General features: G+C 37.3%; 1 protein-coding gene across 7 annotated transcripts; it reads right to left on the reverse strand.

The window, feature by feature from the left end:
- Nucleotides 1-174: 174 nt before the first annotated feature.
- ZNF484 (zinc finger protein 484) lies at nucleotides 175-27,480 on the reverse strand. Of its 7 annotated transcripts, none has more exons than XM_044940280.2 (6): nucleotides 27,025-27,195; nucleotides 21,626-21,688; nucleotides 19,877-19,921; nucleotides 9,368-9,494; nucleotides 9,010-9,105; nucleotides 175-3,053 (listed from the first exon to the last, which is right to left on the reverse strand). In XM_044940280.2, exons 1-6 carry the CDS (start codon nucleotides 27,037-27,039, stop codon nucleotides 742-744), a joined length of 2,658 nt encoding a protein of 885 aa, XP_044796215.2. In that variant the 5' UTR covers nucleotides 27,040-27,195; the 3' UTR covers nucleotides 175-741. The 7 variants fall into 7 exon arrangements, with proteins under 7 accessions (XP_044796215.2, XP_044796216.2, XP_025137831.3 ...); XM_044940281.2 differs by lacking the exon at nucleotides 27,025-27,195 and adding an exon at nucleotides 21,483-21,528 and having other exon boundaries at nucleotides 21,626-21,668; XM_025282046.3 differs by lacking the exons at nucleotides 21,626-21,688; nucleotides 27,025-27,195 and adding an exon at nucleotides 27,344-27,480.
- Nucleotides 27,481-27,819: the final 339 nt, after the last annotated feature.

Here is a 27,819-nt window from a genome sequence, read left to right on the forward strand (position 1 = left end):
GCTGCTGCTTACATCAATGATCACTTTTGGGATATAGTCTGGGAGCACTTTATACCTCTTGGGCATGAGTTACCTGCTGCCATGGTAGGGAATTAATAAACAAGGAAACATGTTAGTTACCTAAAGATGCCTGTGAATATTCAGGTAAGTCTGTGGTTTTTGTCAATCTTGAAGTCAAATTTTAAACTTTTTAATCCAAATTTCCACACACTAATAAACACTGTAAGCTATAAATAATAGTGACATCCCAAAGAAAAAAAGTAGAGTCCATCTTTGTATCTTTAATGTCAATTTTCACAAAAACTTCTAGATTCTTTTTATTATACATCTGAATTGTCTACACTGTTGCCTTGATTTTAGTGTCCATAGAGTGCTTGGACAATGAAAAATTTTCTTGGAAATCTACTCAAGAAGTTCCTTTGGTCAACATTGAATATTTTTGTTATACAGGGCATGAACAACTCAACAGCCCTGATTTATAAAGCTGCTTATCCAAAACGTGAAAAAGAACTATTGCCAAGTCCTCTCTTTGCACATGTACTATTATTTGCAGGTGCTTAAAAATCCCAGTATCTGTCAAGTAAACAAGCATGCCATTAATCACTGCTTAAACACTTTCTCCAAAGTGTCTGCCCATATGTATAAAACTGGACATAAGCTATGAGATCCAGATATTCATACTTCTGACTAGAGGAAAATTGACTTGGGTTACCTCCTGCTTCTTAGTCAAGCTATAGCTCCTCACAACTTTGTATCCCTACCCCATGATTGTGGCACTGGGCATTCTACTTCCTCAGTATTAGATTTCTGATGTACACTGAATTGTGCTTTCCAGTTAAAGTCTTTCCTAAAGTCACTAGATTTATAAGGTTTCTGTTTAGTATGAATTTTCTGGTGTTTAATAAGATTTGATCTGATGGAGAAGGCCTTTCCACATTCAGTACACATATAAGGTTTCTCTCCTGTGTGAATTCGGTGATGTTCAAGGAGTTGTGACTTCTTAATAAAAGCCTTCCCACAGTCACTGCATTTATAGGGTTTCTCTCCAGTATGAATTCTCCTATGTCGATTTAAATGTGACTTCTGGATGAAAGACTTCCCACATTCAGTACAAATATAAGGTTTCTCTCCTGTATGAATCCTTTGATGCATAATGAGTGTTGATTTTCGTGCAAAGGCTTTCCCGCATTCACTACACTCAAAATGTCTTTCTCCAGTGTGAGACTGCTGATGTATATGGAGGCCTGACTTTCGAGTGAAGGCTTTTCCACAGTTATCACATTTATAGGGTTTCTCACCAGTATGAATTTTCTGGTGTGTAAAGAGATTTGATCTGTCCGTGAAAGCCTTTCCACATTCAGCACAGCGGTAGGGTTTCTCTCCTGTGTGAATTTGCTGATGTACATGAAGCTGTGACTTCTTTGTGAAAGATTTCCCACAGTCACTGCATTCGTAAGGTTTCTCTCCAGTATGAATTCTCTCATGTGTAATAAAATGTGACTTGTGGAAGAAGGCCTTCCCACATTCAGTGCAAACATAGGGCTTTTCTCCTTTATGAATTCTTTGGTGCATACTCAGTGTTGACTTCTGAATAAATGCTTTCCCACATTCATTGCATTCATAATGTCTCTCTCCAGTGTGACATTTCTGATGTATCCTGAGCCGTGACTTCCAGGTGAATGATTTCCCACAGTCACTGCATTTATAGGGTTTCTCTCCAGTATGAATTTTTTGATGTTTAATGAGATTTGACCTGTCAGTAAAGGCCTTCCCACATTCAGTACATATATAGGGTCTCTCACCAGTATGAATTTTCTGGTGTATAATGAGATTTGTCCTGTGAGTGAAGATCTTCCCACATTCTGAACATATGAAGGGATTCTCCCCTGTGTGAATTCGCTGATGCACATGGAGTTGTGACTTCTTTATAAAGGACTTCCCACAGTCATTGCATTCATAAGGTTTCTCTCCAGTATGAATTCTCTCATGTGTAATAAAATGTGACTTTCGGATAAAGGCTTTCCCACATTCAGTACATACATATGGTTTTTCTCCTGTGTGAATTTTCTGATGCATACTTAGTGTTGATTTTCTTGTGAAAGATTTCCCACACTCAATACATTCAAAGTGCTTCTTGCCAGTATGAGCTTTTTTGTGTATACTGAGATTTGAATTGTGAGAGACATTTTTTCCACATTCACTGTAATCATGGGTTTTTTTCCCTCCAGTAGGAATTCTCTGGAGTCTGAACAGATCTAATTTCTTGATAAAGGCTTTTCCACGTACACTGCATTTATAGTCAATTTCCTCAGTATGAGGAGTTTTCTCATGGTTTGAGTTGAGGGAAAATTTCTTCCCATATTCAGTGCCTACATAGGATTTTTCTCTTGTATAAACCTGAGGCACAGCAAATTGGGACTTCTGAGTGAAGATCATCTCACATTTGGTGCACTCAGAATGTTTCTCTTCAGTATAAATCCTCTGATGTGCAAAAAGGTGTGTCTTATGGGTGGAGAGTTTTACACAATCAGAAAATAAATGGAAGTCCTCCCCAGTATGGTGTTTTTGATGCTGAATGAGAGCTTGCTTACTCAGAAGTTTCTTACATTGATTATATTCACAAGCATTCATTTCCGTATGAGAATTCATATAAGTATTACCATGTCCAATAATTTTATCAAAATTTTCTGTTGCATTGTTTCTATTACAATTACATAAGCTTACAATAGGCTTCAAACTCTTTTGAAATGAGTCATAGTTATGGAGTCTTTTTCTTGAAGGAACAAGGTTTGTGTTTACATGAAATTTTTCCCCAATGTCTTTTTTATAGTCACAGTTCCCCTTATTAGCTAGTGTATCCTTGTTGGTGAAGATGATAGGACTTAAATGTTTGTTCTGGTTTTCTGTATCTCTTCCTGTCTGTTTATCATCTTGCCAAAATTCTTCTAAAATGGAATATAGGTCATCTCTTGGGAAGAGACGTATTCCCTCAAAGCAGACTGAAACATCTTCAGATATTCCCTGTTGTGATGTTTCAAAACCAATATCCTGATCTAAAAAATAAAATACACAAAGAACAGTTAGCAAAACACAGAAGGGATGATAGAGTGGATACAAGATGAATGCAGAGAAATGGGAGAGGTTCTATATACATGTAATAATAAATATAGATAAATATATAAAATAAGAATAAATATATAATAATCTCTTTATATGAAATAATATGCAATAATAAAATAAGCCCTTACATTTACTGTCTGATAATAGAATTTAGATGTCTCAGGCATTGTTCTAACTCATTTAAACATCAACATAACCTTTTGCTATTAATGTTATTATTTTCCCTACTTTACAGATGAGGAAACTGAGCCACAGAAGAGTTAAGTAATGTGCCTAAATCAAATGCTTAGTAATTGGGGAAGACGAGATTCAAACTGAAATATGCTGTTCTGAACATGTAGCACAAGTACATAATAGGTGTTAGAAGAACAAAGTGACAAACCAGGTGGCTAAAAAATATTTCTGAGTCTAGATTCTTATTATCCTTCATCTATAAATCCTAATCTCTCTGCTTTCTCTATTCCCTATTAACCACTGTTTCCTAAATACAAATTTATGTACAGAAATCTATTGTAGCCACAGTCATCCTGAACTAGCTTTAAGATTACAAACGGTAAATATATATCTATGATTCAGTTCTTTATGCCTGGTTTTGGGGTGCAGATACACACACTTAATAAGGAAGAATATAACAGCAAAAAGGGCCAACTCTGAAGCACAGACAGAAGTTGTTCTTTAAAATCTGTCCCCTTCCTTCAACAGTCTTAAGCTTGTAGCCAAGCATGTGTCTGGCTCAAAACAACAGGCATATACAGCCTCATTTGTAGGTAAATCCAGGTAATTCACCTATCACCATTCAAATGAGAATAGGAATTATATTTGTGGTAATCAGGTCAATGTTTTAAGGAAGTAAGTGTGTCTCCCATAACTCTCTTCCCACTGGCTATATTACAGACTTGATAGCTCAGTTCTATGTTGCTGGTGATGCCCAAGACAAGAGATTAGAAAACTACAGCCCTCAGGCTAAATCCAGGCCTGGTTAATGTTTATGTTCTCTAAGTCACTGTTTCTTGGGGTCTATCAATGACAGGAGGTGGGTTTTACTCCAATATACCATTCTTACCTACAACAAGAATCACTAACATCCCCAACTGTGGAATAGTGTATAAGACATAGCAGAGTCAGTTCTGATGAGGTGGATGAACCTATAACCTATTATACAGAGTGCAGTGAGTCAGAAAGAGAAAGATAAATATCGAATTCTAATGGAGAAGGAAATGGCAACCCACTCCAGTATTCTTGCCGAGAGAATCCCAGGGATGGGGGAGCCTGGTGGGCTGACATCTATGGGGTCGCACAGAGTCGGACATGACTGAAGCGACTTAGCAGCAGTAGCAGCAGCAGCAATGCATATATACAGAATCTAGAAAAATGGTTCTGAAGAATTTATTTACAGGGCAACAATGGAGAAACAGACATAGAGAATAAACTTATGGACACAGGGAGAGGGGAGGAGAGGGTGCTGCTGCTGCTGCTAAGTCGCTTCAGTCGTGTCTGACTCTGTGCGACCCCACAGACGGCAGCCAACCTGGCTCCTCTGTCCCTGGGATTCTCCAGGCAAGAGTACTGGAGTGGGTTGCCATTTCCTTCTCCAATGCATGAAAGTGAAAAGTGAAAGTGAAGTCGCTCAGTCGTGTCTGACTCTTAGCGACCCCATGGACTGCAGCCCACCAGGCTCCTCCATCCATAGGATTTTCCAGGCAAGAGTACTGGAGTGGGGTGCCATTGCCTTCTCCAGGAGAGGGTGAGATGTACGGAAAGAGTAACATGGAAACTTACATTACCATGTGTAAAATAGATAGCCAATGGGAATTTGCTGTATGGCTCAGGAAACTCAAACAGGGGTTCTGTATCAACCTAGAGGTGTGGGATGGGGAGGGAGATTCAAAAGGGAGGGGATATATGTATACCTATGGCTGATTCATGTTGAGGCTTGACAGAAAACAACAAAATTCTGTAAAGCAATTATCCTTCAATTAAAAAAAATTTTTTAAGACATAGTAGATTCTCAGTAAATACTTACATAAAAATCAGATTACTCTTTAATATAGACACAGTGCAACCTTGTATCCATTTCATTCTATCTCTAGGATCTTATAATGTTTGTAATATCCCCAAACACATTCTTTTAACTTTTATATGTTTGGGCTTCCCATGTGGCGCTAGTGGTAAAGAACCCACCTACCAATGCAGGAGACTTAAGAGACATGGGTTCAATCCTTGGATTGGGAAGAACCCCTGGAGAAGGAAACAGCAACCCATTGCAGTATTCTTGCCTGGAGAATTCCATAGACAGAGGAGCCTGACAGGCTATACAGTCCATGGGGTTGCACAGAGTCGGACATGACTGACGTAACTTAGCACACATTACAGTTTTACTCACACATATTAATGTTTTCATTAAGCCTGAGGACCTCTAATACTAGATTCCTAAACATGGCTTTCACCTTTTGCAACTTTTCACTTTCTTTAGCTTATAAACCCACTGCTATGCCTGACAGTATTTACATTATTATCAATGATGTCCAATGTAAAAAATTTGCTCCTGTGGTAAAAAGTTTAATTATTCATAATTCCTCTGTCACAAACTGAATTATCAATTCAATAAAATACAAAGTCATAATTCAGGCCAATAAAATGAATGCATGTAAGCTATCTTTCCACCAGTCGCTAAAGTCTATTTTATTACTGAATCTAAACATATATTCTTTTCCTTTTCCCCACTAAGCTTCCTTTTCCTGATCCTTTATTCCTTTTCAAAATTCATTTCCTTCATGGATCATTTAGGGTTGTATGCTGTGAAAATGAATCTCAAACCTCAGCAAAACTCTAGAAAGGCTCTCTTTTCTCTTAACTTAAAAATAAATACAAATATTCTGGGCCTTACAAAGTCATATTTAATTGGCATAGATGTACACAATAATAAATGCTTCATGCTCAAAGGCTTAAATTTTAAACATTTCTTTCAGTTGTCTCCCCTTTCCAATTACAATTATTGGTCCTTTAAATTACTCTTAGCAGAAAAAATTTCAAATCCCTCTGAAATAGAGCAAAATATCACCTCAAGAATTTAATTTCACTAAATATTCTCTAGAGAAACATTTTTGAAATAGGTAAAAGAGTTGTCATTCAAATTAATGTCATTTTCCCTGAGTTTTTGTAGGTCAGAGAATTAGAAAAGGGAAAAAGCAATGTATACTGTAATACGTCCAATAAAAGAAGTAAGTGAAACATGAGAGCAAAGTATAAGTATGTAGATTATCTGAATAGGCAGACAAATCAGAAAAAAAAGGGTCAGATACAGCGGAATAATTAAAGAAAATGTTAAAATGAACCAAACATGATTATGGAAACTAAATAAAGATAAATGTGAATTGCAAATATGAGGCATGTTTTTCCTGTAGTTTATTAATCCATTGAGAAAAGAATTTCTCATATGTTAGGTAATATTTTGCATCGTATAGTTACAACAAGATAAGCACAATATTTTAACCAGTAGCACCTAGAAAAAAAAATTTTTTTAAACATCAAAACAGGGTTAGAATAATTCAAGCATAAGTAAATATAGACATGGTCTTAGGTTTTACTTTTCACTGGAAAGTAAAAGGAGGAGAGCATCTAAATGATACTTTCTAAAAAAGAAAAATTAGTAGAAAGAGCATAAAGAATTGTTTGAGAAGATGAGTCACAGGGAAAAGCAAAAATATGACAACATTAAAACAATAAACAACAATAAAATATGACAACATTCAGAAAAGTGGTTTAGCATGCTGCATTGTAACTACTCTTCCTTCACACAAGTAGCTGCCTGATGGGCCCTTATATGCATAAGGTATCAATTGTTCCCCTGAGAGCTTTATACAATGAGAGCCAATCTGATCTGTTTCCTTAATTCTGGTGTCAGTCATGGCTTATGCCAGAATTGAGACAAATGATTCAATTTGAGACACATACATAGGTCTTAAGCCACTTTATGGAGGGCCTAGTCCTTTACATCTGTCCCAGAATACCAACAAAAACTTCCAACTTCAATTGGAAGTTATATTTGGTGTGTATGTATATATATATATATATTCTCTGGCAGTAAAGCCAGAGAACAAGAGAAAAAAGACCCCCTTGGTGGCGGTCATCATCCAAAGATCCTGCTTACTACACAAACTGTTAAGTCACCTGCAGAGGAGCAATGGACTCCCACACCAAATTTGGTTCGGATGCCAAGAGTGATGATTTGACACACAACCAATAAGATATGAAAAAGTTCATTACTCATTTAATGAGGCTTTTGAAGGGAAAGCTCCTAAGCAGGTCTAAAAGTGGCTTACAAGAGTGAGAAAAGGAAACTGGCTTGGGTTTTTTATAGTAGTTGGGGGGTGGTGCTAAGCTGACTGATACAGAGCAACTTCCCACTAGCACTAATGGAAAGAGCATCTGAGTTTTCTTGTAGTTTGCCCAGATGTGGGCAGAAGATGAAGAGAGTGGTGAAGTTTGGAAGGTGTCAATAGTCAAATACCAAAAATGAAATCAGAATCTATTACAAGGTACATGATAAGATGTTCAAAACATTTTGTTATTAGAGAAACACAAATTAAAACAAATGGTTAGAAATTAAAATCCACTAGATTATGAGAAATTAATAGAAATATGGGCAGGGATGTGGAGAAACTGATGCCTTTGTATGTTTAGAGGACTGTAGACCAATACATCCAATCTAGAAAACAATATGGTTATACTTAGTGAAATAAAGCATTCATATATTCATTAATAAAACACTCCCACTACTCTTCCTCAAGAAATTCTTGTTTCCTATAAGAATAGTTCTTGAAGAAATTTATTATAGTACTAGCTATAGTAGCTAGAAAGCTGGACAAGTAAATGTGGCATATATATATATACTATGGAATGTATGTATCTCTTAGAAGCAATGAGCTAGAAAAACAGTGTAACATGAACCAATTTAGTGCTGAGAGGAAAGAAATAAACTAAGGATATATATATATATATATAGGATATATAGCACAGTACCATTTTTAGAAATTAAAATGACCAACAATTTAAATTTTACAAATACCCAACAAATTCAAGAATAAATTGCAAGCAAACATATAAAATACAGTAGAGCAACTGCCTCTGGGAAGAATAAAAATGAGTAGGGAGTGAGGATTAAAAGGGATAAATAAAAAAATTAAATAAAACTTTTTTAAAAATTGTAAAATAGGGGATTCCCTGGCTATCCACTGGTTAGGACTCTGAGTTTCCACTGCAGGGCTTGCAGGTTCAATCCCTGGCAAGAGGAACAAAGATCCCGCATGCTGTGGGGTGTGGTCCCCTCAAATTATAAAGAATTAAATAAGAAGCTATCCCCAAATGTAAGTAATAGAAATCTCAAAGCCAACAGTTGAGGGAGAGACATGTGAGATGATATAATATGGCCATCTCTAGATGACAATTCTGAAGCACCTTAAGGGAAAAGAAAGAAAATGAAGAGAAATAAGCAGGTGAGTGACCCAAAGTAATTTTTTTAAAGGCAATTTTATGAGTACCTGAATGTGTAAGGAAAGGATTTAAGACATTGACAGAGATTAAAAAAAATTTTTTTTAATGCTATAAAAAGGGAGGAAAAGCAAAACAGCAGGATCCTACAACCAATGTACCAGTAACTGTAGCATATCCCTCTTAAAGAGTCAAACAAAGAAGACACTGATATTGGAAGGGGCCTTAAATGGGAATGGCATTTAGATGTCTAAGAGACCAATATCTACTCTATCCATGCAGTTTCAAAAGTTCAGAATGTTAGAGAAATATCATATTAAAAGCACTTCAAAGTTGCCAAACTCTGCCAGCAAAACTGATTTGGTTATACGATCTCCTATGCTTTTGGTTCCTACTCACCTAGACAGCTCTGGCTTGAGATTTTGCCATTCCACATATATGGTTCTTCTCCCCACTCCAAGTTGAAAATGACTTCTGCTTTGGGAACTTGACACCCTGATGATAGGAAACAACAAAGCCCTCCATTTACTTTTCAGAAAAGTTCATGGGGAACAGACGTATATTCTTAATGTCCAAAAGAGATTGTTAAGAACATAGAACAAAATAAGGACAAAACTATTACACACTTCAGATGTCCTACAGGCTTTAGAAGTCCCACATACCTTAGAAACACCAGATTTCAGAAATTCCACTAAGGAGGAAAAAAAAAAAAATACGTTCAGTTAGGTACAGCCTTACCCAGCAGAGCTGTGCTTACCCACTGAGATCAAGTTGAAATAGTTTTCCAGCATTACATCCCTGTATAGACTTTTCTGAGCAAGGTCCAATTGTTGCCACTCCTCCCTGCTGAAGTCTACAGATATATCTTTGAAAGACACTGATCCCTGGAAAAACACATGTTTATTCAATGAAAAGTATCAGGACTGTAGGATAAGAGCAAGATATTTATGAACTTATTTTTAATAATTTTTAACATGATACAACATATAAGCTTCTCACTAAATACCTAAATTTGACATTATTATTTCAAGGGAAAAATAAATATTAAAAGTATCAGGTCATTCTTTCTGTGGCTCCAATAACATTCTGAGGTTTTGTTTTTATCTGCGTGCTGGTTACAAAAGAATAAAGTGAAAACTCATCAAGCTGCAAACCTGATTTCTGCATTCTTTTCCATGTATGCCATATTTCATTAACACGTCACTTAGAAAAGCAATGATTTTTCAGATATAAAATCAGAAGCACAAGAAACCAAAGGAACAAATAGATAAATTGGACTTTATCAAAATTTAAAACTTTGCACTAAAAAGGATACCATTAAGAAAGTGATAATAAGGGACTTCCCTGGTGGTCCAGTGGCTGGGGCTCCACCCTCTCAATTCAGGGGGCTCAGGTTTGATCCCTAGTCAAGGAACTAGATCCCCCATGCCGCAACTAAGAGTTCACATGCTGCAACTGGACCCGGTGCAGCCAAATACAAACAAATAAACAATATTTAAAAAAAAGAAGAAAGTGCTAACATAAGGGAATTTGCTGACAGTCCAGTGTTAGGTCCCTGCACCACCACTTCAGGGGGCATGGGTTCAACGCCTGGTAGGGGGACTAAGATCCCCATGCTATACCCAATGGCCAAAAATGAAAAATAAACAAAGAAAAATAACAACAACAAAAAACCAGAACAAACAAAATGTTTACTTAAAAAAGAAAGTAAAAACAACTCAAAGACTATGGGAAAATGTCTGCAATTATATATCTGATAAAGGATTTGTGTAAAGAATATATAAAGAACTCTTACAACTCAATAAAAAGATAAATGATCCAATTAAAAATGGACCAAGGGGACTTCCCTGATGGTCCAGTGGCTAAAACTCCATGCTCCCAATGCAGGGGGCCTAGGTTTGATCCCTGGTCAGGGAGCTAGATTCCACATGCAGTAACAAAAGATCCTGGATTCTGCTTACAAAGCTCGAACATCCCTCATGCCACAGCTAAGACCTGGCACAGTCAAATAAACAAATGGACCAAGAAAGAATATACATATCTCCAAGGAAGATATACAAATGGCCAAAAAGCACAAAAGGTTCTCAATACAGATCAATATAGTCAAAAGGGATATCAAAATTCAAAGAGATCAATATAGTCAAAAGGGATATCAAAATTCAAAGAGATACCCCTTCAAATTCACTAAGATGATTATAAAATAAAAAATGCTCTGCTTGTGTGTATTTGTATTTTTATTATTTTTGTAGCAAAATAATAAATGCAATTAAATCTTGAATTCTGAAATTTAAAAAATGCTCCAGTCATTAGTTATTAGTCATCAGGAAAATGCACCTACTAGGACGGCTATAATAAAAAACAAAAGGACACATAATATCAAGTGCCAGTGGGGAAGTGGAGAAATTGGAACCCTCATATAGTAAAGGTGGGAAGGTAAAACAGTCTGGCACTTCCTCAAAAGGAGTAATATGAGCTAATGGTTCCACTTCTAGGTATATACCCAAGAGAAATCAAAACATTCATTCATATAAAACTTATATAGAAATGTTCATAGTAGCATTATTCTTAATAGTCAAAAACAGAAACAACCCAGGGTATCAACCAATGATGAATTTCAAAATGTGGCATATTCATAAAAGAGATTATTCAGCCATAGAGAGGAATGAAATACTGATTTATGCTATACTGTGAATGAATTTTGAAAATATTATGCTAAGTGAAATAAGCCAATCACAAAAGACCACATATTATATGATTCCATTTACATGAGATGTCCAGGACAAGCAAACCTATTAGGACAGTAAGAAGATTGCTGGTTTCCCAGGGTAATGGAAGGATGTGGTGGGGAGGGAGGTAGGAACAGCTTAAAGGTATGACTTTGGATAGGGGAGGCAAAGAAAGTGTTCTAAAACTGGATAAAGATTGCACAACTCCATGAATATACTAAAAATGATTGAATGTACACTTTAAATGGACAGTACATATGATACGTTTAGGTGACCCTTTTGAGGCACTGTCATATCCAGATGGCATACAAGAGTTTGTGATGGTCCAGGGTTTCTTCCAGGAATAACTATACTTGCCAGATGAAATACTGAAACTATCTGTTTGAAAATACTGGAAGCAGTTAGGTGCTAAGACTCTACAGACAACATTGAAGGTTTAAGTTGATGTATGTAACCACTTTTACACTAGGAGTATTTATCAATTCTGGGTGTGGTAAAAGGTGAAAACCCAGGCTTTGAACCAGCAGAAGACTAAAGTTGGGTGACAGAGAAACCAGAATTCAAATACATGGACGGTTTGCCCCCTAAGACATCTGCCAAATTCTAGGGCTGTATGAGCAGAAGACTAAACACTTAAGCAGATAGCCTCTGAAAAGTAAGGCAAAATGTTAGTAGTCTGATAAGAAAACACTGTTGGCACTTATCAAGAGGAGGGTCCACAGAGGGCAAACTGGGCTCTCAGCTGAAAATCCTGGATGGTCAGAGTGAACCAGAGGTAGACTATTATCAGGGCTTCAACTTAGTCTTGATTCAACCTAACACTGCTTGACTAGACAAAGGTGTTCGTCCTCCACTCTATCTGCTAAGGGAAACAAGAATCCTCTCCTGACAAAGTTTGTTATTGTTCAGTCATTAAGTCGTGTCTGACCCTTTGTGACCCCATGGACTGCAACAAACTACGCTTCCCTGTCCTTTGTTATCTCCTGGAGTATGCTCAAACTCATGTTCATTGAGTCAATGATGCCATCCATCCATCTCATCCTCTGTCGTCCCCTTCTCCTCCTGCCCTTAATCTTTCCCAATGAATATTCAGGATTGATTTCCTTTAGGATTGACTGGTTTGATCTCCTTGCAGTGCAAGGGACTCTCGAGAGTCTTCTCTACCATCACCACTCAAAAGCAACATTCTTTGGTGCTCAGCATTCTTTATGGTCCATCTCTTACATCCATATATGACTAATGGAAAAATCACAGCTTTGACTATTTGGACCTTTGTCAGCAAAATAATGTCTCTGCTTTTTAACACGCTTTTTAACGTTCTAGGTCTGTCATAGCTTTCCTCTCAAGGAGCAAGTGTCTTTTAATTTCAAGGCTTTAGTCACCATCTGCAGTGATTTTGGAGCCCAAGAAATAAAATCTGTCACTGTATCCATTTTTTCTCATCTATTTGCCATGAAGTGATGGAACCATATGCCATGATCTTAGTTTTTTTTGAATGTTGAGTTTTAAGCCAGCTTTTTCACTCTCCTCTTTCACCTTCATCAACAGGCTCTTTAGTTCCTCTTTGCTTTCTGCCATTACGGTGGTGTCATCTGCATAGCTGAGGTTATTGATATTTCTCCCAGTAATCTTGATTTCAGCTTAAGCTTCAGCCAGCCCAGCATTTCATATGATGTACTCTGCATATAAGTTAAATAACTGAGAAAGATATCATAATCTAGATCCTCAACAATGTTTTATACATGTTTTGATATAATAAAAGAAATGCCTATCAAAAAACAGAACAAAATATCTAAAGCCAGAGGAAAAAAAATTCAATAGAAACAGTCTTACAGAATTTTGGAGTTAGATGAAAAGGTGGAGAATTTCATCAGAGAAATGGAACTTATACTAAAAAAAAAATGAAAATTGAAAAATTAAGTATCTAAAATTAAGAACTGAGAGGGGTTTAATAGCAGAAGAACAGAATTACTGAAATGGAAGACAAGCAAACAGAAGATATCCAAACTGAACCACAGAGGTTTTTTAAATTAAAAAAGCACAAGAGCATGTGATGTATCACATGTACAACACCTTGGAAAGGAAAAACATATTGTTGTCTGAGACAACAAAGAGGAAGAACATGAGGCAGAAGCAAAATTTGAAAAGGAAAGGTGAATGACATCAACTCAAAGACTCAAAAAGTTTCTCAAATCCCACTTTATAAAACTGTAAATACTGACTATGCAAAAACAGTAGTAATAATATCTTGTAAAGTTTAAAACATATGTAGAATTCAAATGTATAAAAATAATAATGTAAAAATGAGAAGCAGTAAATGGAATTAAGATGTTTTAGCATCTACTAAGAAGGGGGTAAGATAATAATAAGTTAAAGATGGATATTATAATATCTAGGGAAACAAATAAAAGAATGCATCACAAACAAGCTAATAAAATAAAAATTAAAACTTTGACTAATCTAAAAGAAAGTCAAGAAAAGAGTGGGAAAATAGTATTAAACAGACAGTTCAAATATGAAACTAATAAAACTGGATATAAATACAAATATATCAGTAATTGCATTAAATGTAAATAAACTAAACAGTCAAGTTAACACCAAAGACTGAGACTTTCAGCTAAAAAAATTTAGTAAGGTGCATTCTACCCTGTTCATCTTGCTAAACACCTAAAAACCTAGAAAAATATTCATATATAAAGCATCTATCCACACCCTTGACTTTCTCTCAAGAACATCCTTTCCTACAGTGAAACTAATTATAGCATCTTTTGTAATCTTGATAGCCCCCAAATATCCCAAATCATCAAGTCTAGTTCCTTTTTGCTTAACAGTTCTTCCTCCAATCTATCGTTTAATATTCATATTTTATTGTAAGCAGGAAAAAGAAACCAGGCCACATCTCCAATCCTCTGCTTGAAATCACCTCAGAGAAAAACACAAGTCCATCACTGACAAATCTGCTTTCCATATAACTACAGGACAAAATCCAGCTAAGCTTTCTGCTACTATATACCAGAGATGTTCCCTCCCCTACTTTCCAGTAACATATTTCTCATTTCCATCTGAGTCTTCACCAGAAGCACCTTTAACACCCGTATTCCTGTCAACCATCTGTTTAAAATAACGAGATATTCTATAAAACAATATAGTTTTTTTCCTACTGTGCTCCTCACTAAGTTCTCTAGCAGAGTTAACAACAATATTTCTATTATCAGTCTGTTCAAGGAAATCTAGGCTCTTGCTATTATACACTTCAAATTTTTTACAGTTTTTATTCATTACCAAATTCCAAAGTCTTTGGACATTTTGGGGTATTTGTTACAGCATCATCCGTGTCCAGGTGCCAAACTCTGTAATGGTGTTCTATTGCTGCTGCAACAAATTACTGCAAACTTAAAACAACACAAATTTATTATCTGGATCTTCCTATCACATCCAGTAAGAAAAGGTGGGATGATTAAAGTAGAAAGAATGTCTTAAAATTTCTGAGTAAAAATGACTTACATCTAGAATTAGCTATGAAATTACTGAGGGTCAAATAAAAATACTTTTAGACATGCAAGGTCTCAAAAAACCTAATTCTCATACAATACTTTCTGGATAATATTCTCTAAAAATGAAAGCACGAATCAAGAAAGAGCCAAAAAACAAGAGATCCAATACTTGAGAAACATGAAAGGAATTCCTAGCAGCATGCCAAAGGAAGACCCCCAAGTCAGTGCATGAGAATCAAATAGAGAGCAACTTTGGTAATGTCAAGAACTCCAAGGGAAGTTTCTTTCAACTGCTGAAATAAAGAGCCTGTATTCTGGAGTCAAATCGCTTGGGTTTTACTCCTGGTTTCACCACTTACTAGCAGTGCAACCCAGAGCAATTTGCTTAACTTCTCTGTGGACCTACTTCCTTCTCTGTAAAATGAGGGTAATGATTATAGATACCTCAAAAGGGATGTGATTAAATCAGTTGAGAGAAAGAGTGTGTGTTTACAATGCATAGCATACAGTAAGCACTATATGAATATTTATGATTGGTGTTAACTGTCATTACCTAATATATTTTAACATATTGTAAAGATATTTATATCGCACTCATTTCACATGCTAGCAAGGCTATGCTCAAAATCTTTCAAGCTAGGTTTCAGCAGTTCATGAACCAAGAACTTCCAGATGTACAAGCTGGGTTTAGAAAAGGCAGGGGAACCAGAATCCAAATTGCCAGCATTCACTGGATCATGGAGAAAGCAAGGGAATTCCAAAAAATATCTACTTCTGATCTACACTAAACCCTTTGATTATGTAGATCACAACAAACTGTGGAAAATTCTTAAAGACGTGGGAATACCAGATCACCTTATCTACATACAGAAATCTGTATGTAGATCAGGAAGCAGTCATTAGAACCAGACATAGAACAACTGATTGATTCAAAATTGGGAAAGGAATACCACAAGGCTATGTTCACCCTGTGTGTATAACTTATATGCAGAGTACATCATGAGAAACGCTGGGCTGGAAGAAGCACAAGCTGGAATCAACACTGCTGGGAGAATTATCAACAACCCCAGATATGCAGATGATACCACTCTAATGGCAGAAAGTAAAGAGGACTAAAGAACCTCTTGATGAAATTGAAAGAGATCGAAAAAGCTGGCTTGAAACTCAACATCAAAACAGCTAAAATCATGGCATCTGATCCCATCACTTCACGACAAATAGAAGGGGAAAAAGTGGAAATAAGGACAGATTTTATTTTCTTGGGCTCCAAAATCACTGTGGACAATGACTGCAGCCATGAAATTACAAGACACTTGCTCCTTGGAAGGAAAGCTATGACCAACCTAGACAGCATATTAAAAAGCAAAGACATCACTTTGCCAACAAAGGTCCTTTAGTCAAAGCTATGGTTTTTCCAGTAGTCATGGACAGATGGGAGAGTTGAACTGTAAAGAAGAGGGAGTGCCAAAGAACTGATGCTTTCAAATTGTAGAGCTGGAGAAGACTCTTCAGAGTCCCTTTGACTGAAAGGTAATCAAACCAGTCAGTCCTGAAGGAAATCAACCCTGAATATTCATTGGAAGAACTGATACTGAAGTTCCAATACTTTGGCCACCTGATGCAGAGATGACTCACTGGAAAAGACCCTGATGCTGGAAAGATTGAGGGCAGGAGGAGAAGCAGTCAACAGAGGATGAGATGATTAGCTAGCATCACCAACTCAATGGACATGAATTTGAGCCAACTCTGGGAAATAGTGAAGGACAGAGGAGACTGGTGTGCTGCAGTCCATGGGGTTACAAAAAGTCAGATATGACTTACTGACTGAAAAACAATGGCAACAAAACACCTAACCTTCTGAAAGTGTTCCACAAAATTACAGTTGTAGGAAAACTTCCAAACTCATTCTCTGATGCCACCATCACCCTGTGATCAATATCAGACAAAGATACCACAAAAAAAAAAAGAAAATCACAGGCCAATATCAATGATGAATGTTAGAGGCATAAATCCTCAACACAATACTAACAATCCAAGTCCAACAATACATTAAAAAGATCATTCACTATGATCAAGTGGGATTCATGTACGGATGCAAGGATTTTTCAATATCTGCAAATCAATCGATGTGACACACAAAATGAAGAATAAAAACCATATGATTATCTCAGTAGATGCAGAAAGACAAAATTCAGCACCCTTTTATGACAAAAACTCTCCAGAAAGTGGGCATGGGGGGAACATTCCTCAACATAATAAAGGCCATATATGACAAATCTACTGCTTAACATCATACTCAATGTTGAAATGCTGAAAGCTTTTTCTCTAAGATCAGGAATAAGACAAGGATGTTTGCTCTCACCACTATTATTCAGCATAGTTCTGGATGTCCTAGTTACAGCAATCAGAGAAGAAAAAGAAACAAATGGAATCCAAATAGAAAATGAAGAAGTTAAACTGTCACTGTTTGCAAATGACATGATACTACTCATAGAAGACCCTAAGGACACTACTACAAAACTATTAAATCTCATCAGTGAATCTAGTAAAGTTGCAGGTAACACAATGAATACACACACAAAAAAACTGTTGCATTTCTATACAATAACATCAAAAGATCAGAAAGAGAAATTCAAGAAACAATTCCATTTACCATCATATCAAAAGGATAAACTACCTATGAATAAACCTAGCTAAGGAGACTAAAGACCTATACTCTGAAAATTATAAGGTGTAGATGAAGGAAACTGAAGAAGACACAAACAGATGAAAAGATATATCATGTTCGTGGACTGGAAAAATTAATATTGTCAAAATGAATATACTATCCGAAGCAATCTACAGATACAATGCAATCCTGATCAAATGACCGATGGCATTTTTCACAGAACTACAGCTTTCCCAGTGGCTCAGACGGTAAAGAATCTGCTTGTAATGCAGGAAACCTGGGTTCGATCCCTGAATTGGGAAGATCCCCAGGTGCAAGGAGTGCAACCCTCGCCAGTGTTCTTGCCTGGAGAATCCCCATGGACAGACGAGCCTGGTGGGTACAGTCCATGGTGTTGCAAAGAGTCAGACATGACTGAACAACTAAGCACAGCACAGCACAGAACAAAAAAAATCTCAAAATCTGTATGGAGACACAAAAGACGTTGAATAGCCAAGCAATCTTAAGAAAGGAAAATGAAGCTGGAGGAATCAGACTTCCTGACAAAAGTAGAAATATAGATCAATGGAACTGAATACAAAGCCCAGAAGTAAATTCATACACCCTTGGTCAGTTAATCTATGACAAGGGAGGCAAGAAAATACAATGTTGGACAGACAGTCTTGACAACAAATGGTGCTGGGGGAACTAGACAGCTACCTGTTAAAAAAAAAAAAATCATTCTTTAATACCATACACAAAAATAACCTCAAAATGGATTAAAGACCTAAACCAGACACTATAACACTCCTAGAGGAAAACATAAGCAATACAATCTTCAACATAAATGTAGCAATATCTTTTTTATCTGTCTCCCCAAATAATGGAAATAAAAACAAAAATGCACAAATGGGGCCTACTTAAAAGATTTTGCACAGCAAAGAAAACAAAAAACAGAACGAAAAGAAACCCCACAGATTGGGATAAAATGTTTGCAAATGATGTAACTGACATGGGATTAGTCTCCAAACTTTACAAACAGCTCATGAGGTTTAACATAATCAAAACAAACAACTCACTCAAAAAAATGGGCAGAAGACCTAAATAGACATTACTTCAAAGAAGACATACAGATGACCAAGAGGCACATGAAAAGATGCTCAACATCGCTAATTACTATAGAAATGTAAATCAAAACTACAATGAGATATCATTCATACCAGTCAACGTGGCTATCATCAAAAAAAATCCACAAAGAATAAATGCTGGAGAGAGTGTGGAGCTAAGGGAACCCTCCTACAATGTCGGTGGGAATGCAAATTGGCATAGCCACTATGGAGAACAATATGCTGGCTTCTCTAAAAACCTAAAAGTACAGCTACCATATGACTTTGCAATCCCATCCCTGGGCAGATTCCTGAAGAAAATCATGGTCCAAAAGGATATATGCACCCCCAGAGTTTGTTTCAGTGCTGTTTACAATAGCTAAGACATGGAAGCAACCTAAATGTCCATCTACAGAGGAATGGAGAAAGAAAATATGGTATATATATACAATGGAATATTACTCGGCCATTAAAAAGAATGAAATAATGCCATTTGCAGCAACATGGATGAACCTAGAGATTGTCATACTTAGTGAAGTAAGTTAGACAGAGAAGGATAAATAGTGTACGATACCCCTTCTAAGCAGAATCTAAAAAGAAACTGGTACACACGAACTTATTTACAAAACGGAAACAGACTCACAGACTTAAGAGAACAAACCTAGATGCCGGGGCAGGGTGGGACAGGGGAAAGAATACAGGGAAGGAATAGTTAGGAAGTTTGTGATTGACATATACACACTGCTATATTTAAAATGGATAATCAACAAGGTCCTACTGTATAGCACAAGGAAGTCTGCTCAATGTTGTGTTGCAGCCAGGATGGGAGCAGAGTTTGGGGGAGAATGCATACATGATATATGTACAACTGAGTCCCTTTGCCGTCCACCTGAAACTATCACATCATTGTTAACTGGCTATACTTCAATATAAAATATAAAGTAAAAAAAATCTATCAAAAATTTTCTCAAACATCAAGAACCAGGAAGTAGTTATTATAGATGAAATAAATTACTTTTTAACAATATAAAGCAAGTATTTCATTTCCATTATTGCTGTATCTTTCATGAAGATCAGAGACAATTTTGTGGTTCAAAGTTCATAACTGTTAAGTCACACAACTCACATATACCTATAATCCAAGCTTGACTTGGGGCTGATAGTCTCTTTTTACTGTCTTTGATCTTAGTTTTTATTTATTTACACTTGTCCATTCACTATATGGGTTAATAGATACCTTGTAAAACTCACTGAAAAGTAAAGAAATAAATAAACGAACAAATAAGAACTTACCAGGGACTTGGTCATTTCTGGCTCTTCTGGGAAAGGGGCAGAGATCTGAGAAAACAGATTGACAGAGGGACACGAGAGAAGGAAATGTGTCAATGTCATTTACTGTCCATGAACCTGACCCAAAAACTTATTTGTAGAACCGTATCACAAAAAAATCATCCTGTACTATACAAAGATTTAATTGCAGGAGTTTTACCACAGCATGGATAATACCAAAAAAAAGAAAAAGAAAATTAGAAACATCTTGATGCCCAGTAATTATGAACAACTTAAATACTTTACGGGGCATCCATAGGATACAATATTATGTAAATTTAAAGTACTATAGAAAAATAAAATGGTAAGTAAAAATAAAATGATGTACCAAACAGTATGAGTCTATTTTCATTGAATAATATGTGTGTATGTACACATGAACACATACATGAATGCATTCATGCACACAGAGAAAATCATCTGGAAGGAAATATACTAATATGTTAACAGATACAACATTTGGATGATGGGAAAATTATAGGTAATTTTCGGTATAGACCATCTGGTGATGTCCATGTGTAGAGTCTTCTCTTGTGTTGTTGGAAGAGGGTGTTTGCTAAGACCAGTGTGTTCTCTTGGCAAAACACTATTAGCCTTTGCCCTGCTTTGTTCTGTGCTCCAAGGACAAATTTGCCTGTTACTCCAGGTAATTTTTGACTTCCTTCTTTTGCATTCCAGTCCACTATAATGAAAAGGGCATCTTTTTTGGGTGTTAGGTCTAGAAGGTCTTGTAGGTCTTCATAGAAGCATTCAACTTCAGCTTCTTTAGCATTACTGGTCGGGGCATAGACTTGGATTACTGTGGTATTGAATGGTTTGCCTTGGAAATGAAGAGAGATCATTCTGTTGTTTTTGAGTTTGCATCCAAGTACTGCATTTCAGACTCTTTTGTTGACGATAATGGCTACTCCATTTCTTCTAAGGGATTCTTGCCCACAGTAGTAGATATAATGGTCATCTGAGTTAAATTCACCCATTCCAATTCATTTTAGTTTGCTGATTCCTAGAATGTCGAATATCACTCTTGCCATTTCCTGTTTGACCACTTCCAATTTGCCTTGATTCATGGACCTAACAACATTCCAGATTTCTATGCAATATTGCTCTTTACAGCATCGGACTTCAGTTCCATCACCAGTCACATCCACAACTGGGTGCTGTTTTTGCTTTGGCTCTGTCTCTTCATTGTTTCTGGAGTTATTTCTCTACTGACCCAGTAACATATTGGGCACCTACCGACCTGGGGAGTTCATCTTTCAGTGTCCTATCTTTTTGCCTTTTCATACTGTTCATGAGGTTCTCAAGGCAAGAATACTGAAGTGGTTTGCCATTCCCTTCTCTAGTGGACCACGTTTTGTCAGAACTCTCCTCCATGACCCGTCCATCTTGGGTGGCCCTACATGGCATGCCTCATAGTTTCATTGAGTTAGACAAGGCTGTGGTCCTTGTGATCAGATTGGTTAGTTTTCATCCCCATCCCTGGCACTCAATTCCTCACTCCCACACCTAAACTTTATTTTCCAACTGCCAATCACTGCACACTGACCTCACCCCAGCCGCCATTACTCACAGATCAGAATCACTGGTTCCCATGTTCTACTGCTCACAGGCTCCCCCTGAGGCAGGAGATAGATGGGCTCCAGGTTAGATATTTACAGCCAGCCTCCTATTCACACTTCCAGATAGAAATAACAACAGGAACAAGTTAAATACCTGCACTTTGCCTCCAGTGGATACTTTAAGATAGCAGTCCTGGCCATGGCAGAGAGCTGAGCCCTGCTCAGATAAAGAGACCACATATTTCTCATTCTTGAGGTGAAGGATACCTCCCTAACTATACATATACAGAAAGTTTCCTCAGCAGTCAAAAAGGGAGGGAGCACCACCCCATAAGAGGTGGTGTCAACCTTCCCATAGGTTGCTGCACTGGAACCCACCTTGGCAAAAAGATGTGCACACATATGAGGGAGGACCTAGGTCAGGTCAGTTATGAGGGAAAAAAGTGAGATAACTGGCCAAAGGCAAACAAAAATCTAGAACTGCCCTATGTAAAAGATTTAACTGTCTATTTACTGTGCTCCTCCTCACTAGTAGGGATGCCCACACTCTTTCTCTCCAGGCATGTATCTCTACCTTGCTATGTCTTAACTAAACAAACTCTACCACATGTTATGCTGTGTCTCTAATAATAAACTTTATACTGGTTTTTGTTTTGTTTTTTACAGTTTTTGCCTCCTTAAAACATTTTTGCTTTCAAATAGGGCAAAAGCCAGGGAAACTTTGCTTCTGGCTCTTGCTGGAGGAATGGATAGGATTCCTGGTTTTCACCCAGGTTCAATTCTAGGGCAGGGAACAAAGATCTCACTTCAAGCCACCATTGTTCTCTCTACAAGATCATAATCATTCATTCTATAGTCCCTGATCACAGAGCCTCCAATAACTGTACCCCATGGTCCTGACTCGACATCAATCAATCCCATGTGCTGAAAAGGAAAAACTCCTCCTGTGTGTTTTTCTTCTATTCTCACACCATCTACTTAGAGTCTTAGCATTATTCACACAGGTTAGGGGCTCAGTCCTATAAGACTGTCCCCACCCCAAATTCAGATGCCAACCACAAGTTCAGGTTCTTACTTGTGTTTCTGACCAACTGGCTACAATTAGATGTTCCCATGAGGTTCCCTCATATTACACTAATTTTCTAGAGTAGTTCATAGAACTCAAGAAAATATTTTACTTATTAGATTACCAATTTATTATAAGAGAATATAATTCAGAAACAGCCAGGTAGAAGAGATGGATATGCAAGATATGTCAGGAGTGCATTGCTCTCCCAGAATCTCCACATGTTCAATCTAGAAACTCTCCAAACTCCATTCTTTTGAGTTTTTGTGAAGACTTCACTATGTACAGATGACTGATTAAATAACTAACCATTGGTGATTCAACTTCCTACTCAACTTCAAGCTCTAAAACTTTAAGAACTTGCTTGCTTTCCCTGGCAAACAGCCCCCATTGAGTGATTCACTAGGGGCTTTCCAAACATCATTTCATTAAAATAAACTCAGAGGTGTTTCAAAGGAACTTATTATTTATAACAACAACAACAACAAAAACCTCACTAATTTCACCTTTATCCCTCTGGTGCTATGTCAAGAGACAGAAATAAAAGAGCCCCTTATAACTCTTATCACTTAGGAAATTAGGTGTTAGGAGCTTTGTGCTGGGGACTGTGGATGAAAATCAAAATACATATTTATTATATCACAATCCCGCATGCACCAATAACTGGCATCCACACCTTTATTACTACTGTTGACTGAAAAACAATTCTCACCCTAAAAGATGAGGATTATTTTTATTCAGTAGACTTACTGAGGACTTAAGTCCAGGATACAGCCCCTCAGACAGCTAAAAGGGACTGTTCTGAAGAGATAAGGGAGGAGCCAGAGTAAATGGGAGCTTTTGCAACAAAACAAACACCAAGTATTTGGAATATCAAAAGATTCAGTTCAGTTCAGTCGCTCAGTCATGACCAACTCTTTGCAACCCCATGAATCACAGCACGCCAGGCCTCCCTGTCCATCACCAACTCCTGGAGTTCACTCAAACTCATGTCCATCGAGTCGGTGATGCCATCCAGCCATCTCATCCTCTGTCGTCCCCTTCTCCTCCTGCCCTCAATCCCTCCCAGCATCAGGGTCTTTTCCAATGAGTCAGCTCTTCGCATGAGGTGGCCAAAGTATTGGAGTTTCAGCTTTAGCATCAGTCCTTCCAGTACTGTCTGTCAATTGAAGAAAATCCAGGCATCTCAAGTTAATGAATTTAGCATTTTTCTATATATGGGACAATGCAAGACTTTGCATTCATTAGAAATCATTCCTTTGATGAGCACTGTAACAATCTGGGACCAATATCTTATTTTTCTCCATTCTGAACTCCCCTAAAGGTGAACAATTGGGGGTAGCAGCAGTGGCTGATGGCTTGATGGTCACAACCTCTTTTGTTTACTGAAATGGCAGGCCACATTCTTTGTCCACACTACTCACCATACATCTCCATTGGTAATCCCAAGTCTCCAGTTCCAGACAGGACTGCACCTTAGCGGGCCGTGAAAAAATCACCCAAGGACTCCTCTCACTATCCACACACAGTAGACCTATACCGTTAGTTTTCCTAACAAATTTACATACACACACAAACTATTGGGAACTCAATCAGTGAACAAATCTATGAATATTCCTGAATTTTAAAGATAAATTTTAAAATCTAAAACACATCCAAATCTAAAGTGCAAGTGAATGAACAGATTATTTACAGAGAAAGAATTAAAAAAATCAAGATGCCTTATCTGCAGTAATGAACGCTAAGTGACATCAGAAGTAGCATCTAAAGGATGACTTCTTTGTTAGGGCCAAAGACATTTTCAAAAATGAAAGCACTTACAAAGTATCTCTTACCATTATCTGAAGAAAAAACCCCACAAAAGTATTCCAAATAAATGTAAAATAAATCAGGTGAGAAATAGCAAACAGAAATATATTTTTCAGCAATAACTTTTGTAAGATAGATAATTATTAAAAAGGACAATGATGATGATATGATAAGAATGTAATCAAAGGGAAAAGTAATAACATTATCATATGAAAACATTTCAGGAAAAAAACAGAAGTTATCTGGGGTGTAGAATGGAAACAATGAACAAAAATTTCATCATTCCAATGAAAAAGGAAAAGAAAAGCAGAAAACAGTGAGTTAAAATAAATAGTAAACATTAAAATGGAAGGTATAAAATTGGGTAAATCATTATTACACTAAATTGAAAAGGTAAAATTATCTATTGACAGACTAGATTATAGGTTAGATTTGGAAAAACCAAAGTGTATCTATTGCAAGCAGTAGATTTAAACAATGAGAGCAACAGAAATACAAAATAAAGCCCTGGGCAAAGATAAATCATCCAAATGAAAGTGAAAGCTGGGATAGCAATATAAATATCAAAATGAAATTCAAGGTTGAAATTGCTTTTCACTGAAAAGACAGATCCTATAATAATAGCATCCAATACATTTTTAAAAATACAAAATGCATTAACCACTAGATTTATGCATGCCTTTCCCCCATATACATGCAAACAAAACTAGTAAAAAAAGCACATAGAACTACAAAGTGAATTATTAGTAAAAAATTATTACTGCAACTCTGGAAATATGATGAATCAAGTAGACCAAAAATAAGAAAAGAAAGACTTGAAAAATACCAACAAGCTATATTTAATATGCATTAGGAAAGGTTTATACCACACACACAGAAAATGTGCTTTCTCTTATATCCATTGAGCAAAGTTCACTGTAACTTGTGTAGCTTGCCTTCAAGTCACAAAGAGAAAGAGAAATAACACACATATATAGAAATATATAATGCTTGTCTGTATATATAGAAATAACACACATATATAGAATCTAGAAAAATGGCTCTGAAGAATTTATTTACAAGGTAGCAATGGAGACACAGACATAGAGAACAGACTTACGGACATGGGGAGAGGGGAGGAGAAGGGGAGATGTATGGAAAGAGTAACATGGAAACTTACATTACCATGTTTAAAATAGATAGCCAATGGGAATTTGCTATATGGCTCAGGAAACTCGAACAGGGGTTCTGTATCAACCTAGAGTGGTGGGATGGGGAGGGAGATAGGAGGGAGTTTCAAAAGGGAGGGGATATATGTTTACCTATAGCTGATTCATGTTGAGGTATGGCAGAAAATAACAAAATTCTGTAAAGCAATTATCCTTCAATTAAAAAAAATTTTTTTTAAGAAAAAGCTTGATAAATTGTTAAAAGTTGAGACTTTGCAGTCTACAGTCTATGAAAATACAATATAATTAAAAATAAACAAAACATAGCAATAATTCAGGAATAAAGAAACTCAACTCAGGATCAAAGTGGAACATCAAACTGAAATTATACATTTCAAAAATAAAGATGCATATAAAAGAAATATCATACCCCTAAATGTATCCAGTATGGGAAAGAATGACAGTTACATAAAATGGGGGGAAATGGGGGAGTGGGGAGAAAACATTTTTTAAAAAGATAAAATTAATATAAAAATAGTAGAGAGTATAAACATAATGAATACTTCAAAATGACCAATAAAATAAATCTTGAGATTCCTGATAATTAAACAAAGGAAGAAAAATGATACATAAATAACTAGGAATGACAATGTAGCTCCTAACCGGGATACAAAGCACATAACAATATATTTTTAAATCTCTAGCAAAGTGTACCATGAAGAAAACTTTCACATATTGAGGCACGGAGAAGTCGTTTTGGCTTACACATGGTTCAGACTGAACTTTGTGTGAACACACACAGCACATCTGCTTTAACCATTAAGGTGTTTGGAAGATAAGAATAAGTAACTCCCTTCTTATAGCATCCCCTTAACAGGAATCATGGTCCTGCAGTCTCACTGTAAAAGTATTAAATCTAGCTGCTTTAAAACGTTGAAGGAATATATCCCTGTCGTGTTTGATATATGATCTTTGTTCTGATAAGTTTATAAGACTAAGCTGAAAACCATACTCCAACCCAGCAATTCCTCAGAGCCTCCTAGCTGTCTCCTGGGCTACAGTCCCCAGTTTGGCTCAAATAATACTAACAAAACTCTTTTCTACTCCTATTATGATTATTTATTGTTTATTTCCATCAATAATTTTTTAAAAATCAGAAATAGAAATAGCCTAGTAAGCAGAAAAAAAGAGAGGATATTAATGACTATCTACCATCTCTCCCCTTCAGATCCTTCATTTCTCAGGTCCCACAGTTACCCTCCCCCCACAGAATCCAGGAACCTGCCCACCGATCCAACAACAAAGATCCCACAGATCCCATCACTCCGCCTGGAGTTCCACCATCCACTATCAGTCCCACCCCATGTCTCCAGGAATTCACCATTACAGACCCCACCAATCCTGCCGGAAGCCACCATCAAGACCACACCGACCTCTATTATTCCATCCACTGACCGCCTCCCCATTGTTCATCACGGACATCAGCGACACTTTTCACTAAATCCCCACCCCAATGCTCCCTGCACTCACCAGCCCCTCACCCATGCTCTTTCCAGACAGTGGTCATTTAGATGTCGCAGTGGTAAAGAATCTGCCTGCCAATGCAGAAGGTGCAAGAGGCATTGGTTGGATCCCTGGGTGGCAAAGATCCCCTAGAGAAGGAAATGGCAACGCGCTCCAGAAAATTCCATGGACAGAGGAGCCTGGAGGGCTACAATCCATGGGGTCGCAAAGAATCGGACACGACTGAGCGACGGAGCGCCCGCGAGAGCGCGCGCGCGCGCGCGCGCACACACACACACACACACACACACACACACACAGTCACAGGAAATACAACTCCACCTACTTCCTTTTTCTGGATTCCCTCCTTGCCCTTGTGGAATTTCTTGGGCTCCGACTCCATATGCCCATGCTCAACAGTGGCTTCTCTGCGGAAATTTGCCAGTATTCAACATGGCGCTCTCCTGAACTCTGCTGCTGCTGCTGCTAAGTCGCTTCAGTCGTGTCCGACTCTGCTCTTCTCTAAATGATTTAAATTTGATTCAATATGGCGGCGCCCATGTAGTCACTCAGTCCTGTGGGCGGCCATGTTGAAATGAGGTAGACTTGTGTAGTAAAGAGCTGCTAAGTCACTTCAGTCGTGTCCGACTCTGTGCGACCCCATAGGCGGCAGCCCACCAGGCTCCCCCGTCCCTGGGATTCTCCAGGCAAGAACACTGGAGTGGGTTGCCATTTCCTTCTCCAATGCATGAAAGTGAAAAGGGAAAGTGAAGTTGCTCAGTCATGTCTGACTCTTAATGACCCCATGGACTGCAGCCTACC

Source organism: Bubalus bubalis, chromosome 3, assembly GCF_019923935.1.
Source record: "Bubalus bubalis isolate 160015118507 breed Murrah chromosome 3, NDDB_SH_1, whole genome shotgun sequence".
In the NCBI taxonomy this organism is placed as follows: domain Eukaryota; kingdom Metazoa; phylum Chordata; class Mammalia; order Artiodactyla; family Bovidae; genus Bubalus; species Bubalus bubalis.

Excerpts from the sequence above, each read along its gene's own strand:
- ZNF484 (XM_044940280.2), bottom strand. Across the intron at positions 9,495-19,876 it reads CAGAAATGACCAAGTCCCTG|GGATCAGTGTCTTTCAAAGA; the intron begins GTAAGTTCTTAT and ends GTGTTTTTCCAG. Across the intron at positions 9,106-9,367 it reads TTTCAACTTGATCTCAGTGG|GGTGTCAAGTTCCCAAAGCA; the intron begins GTAAGCACAGCT and ends TCCTATCATCAG.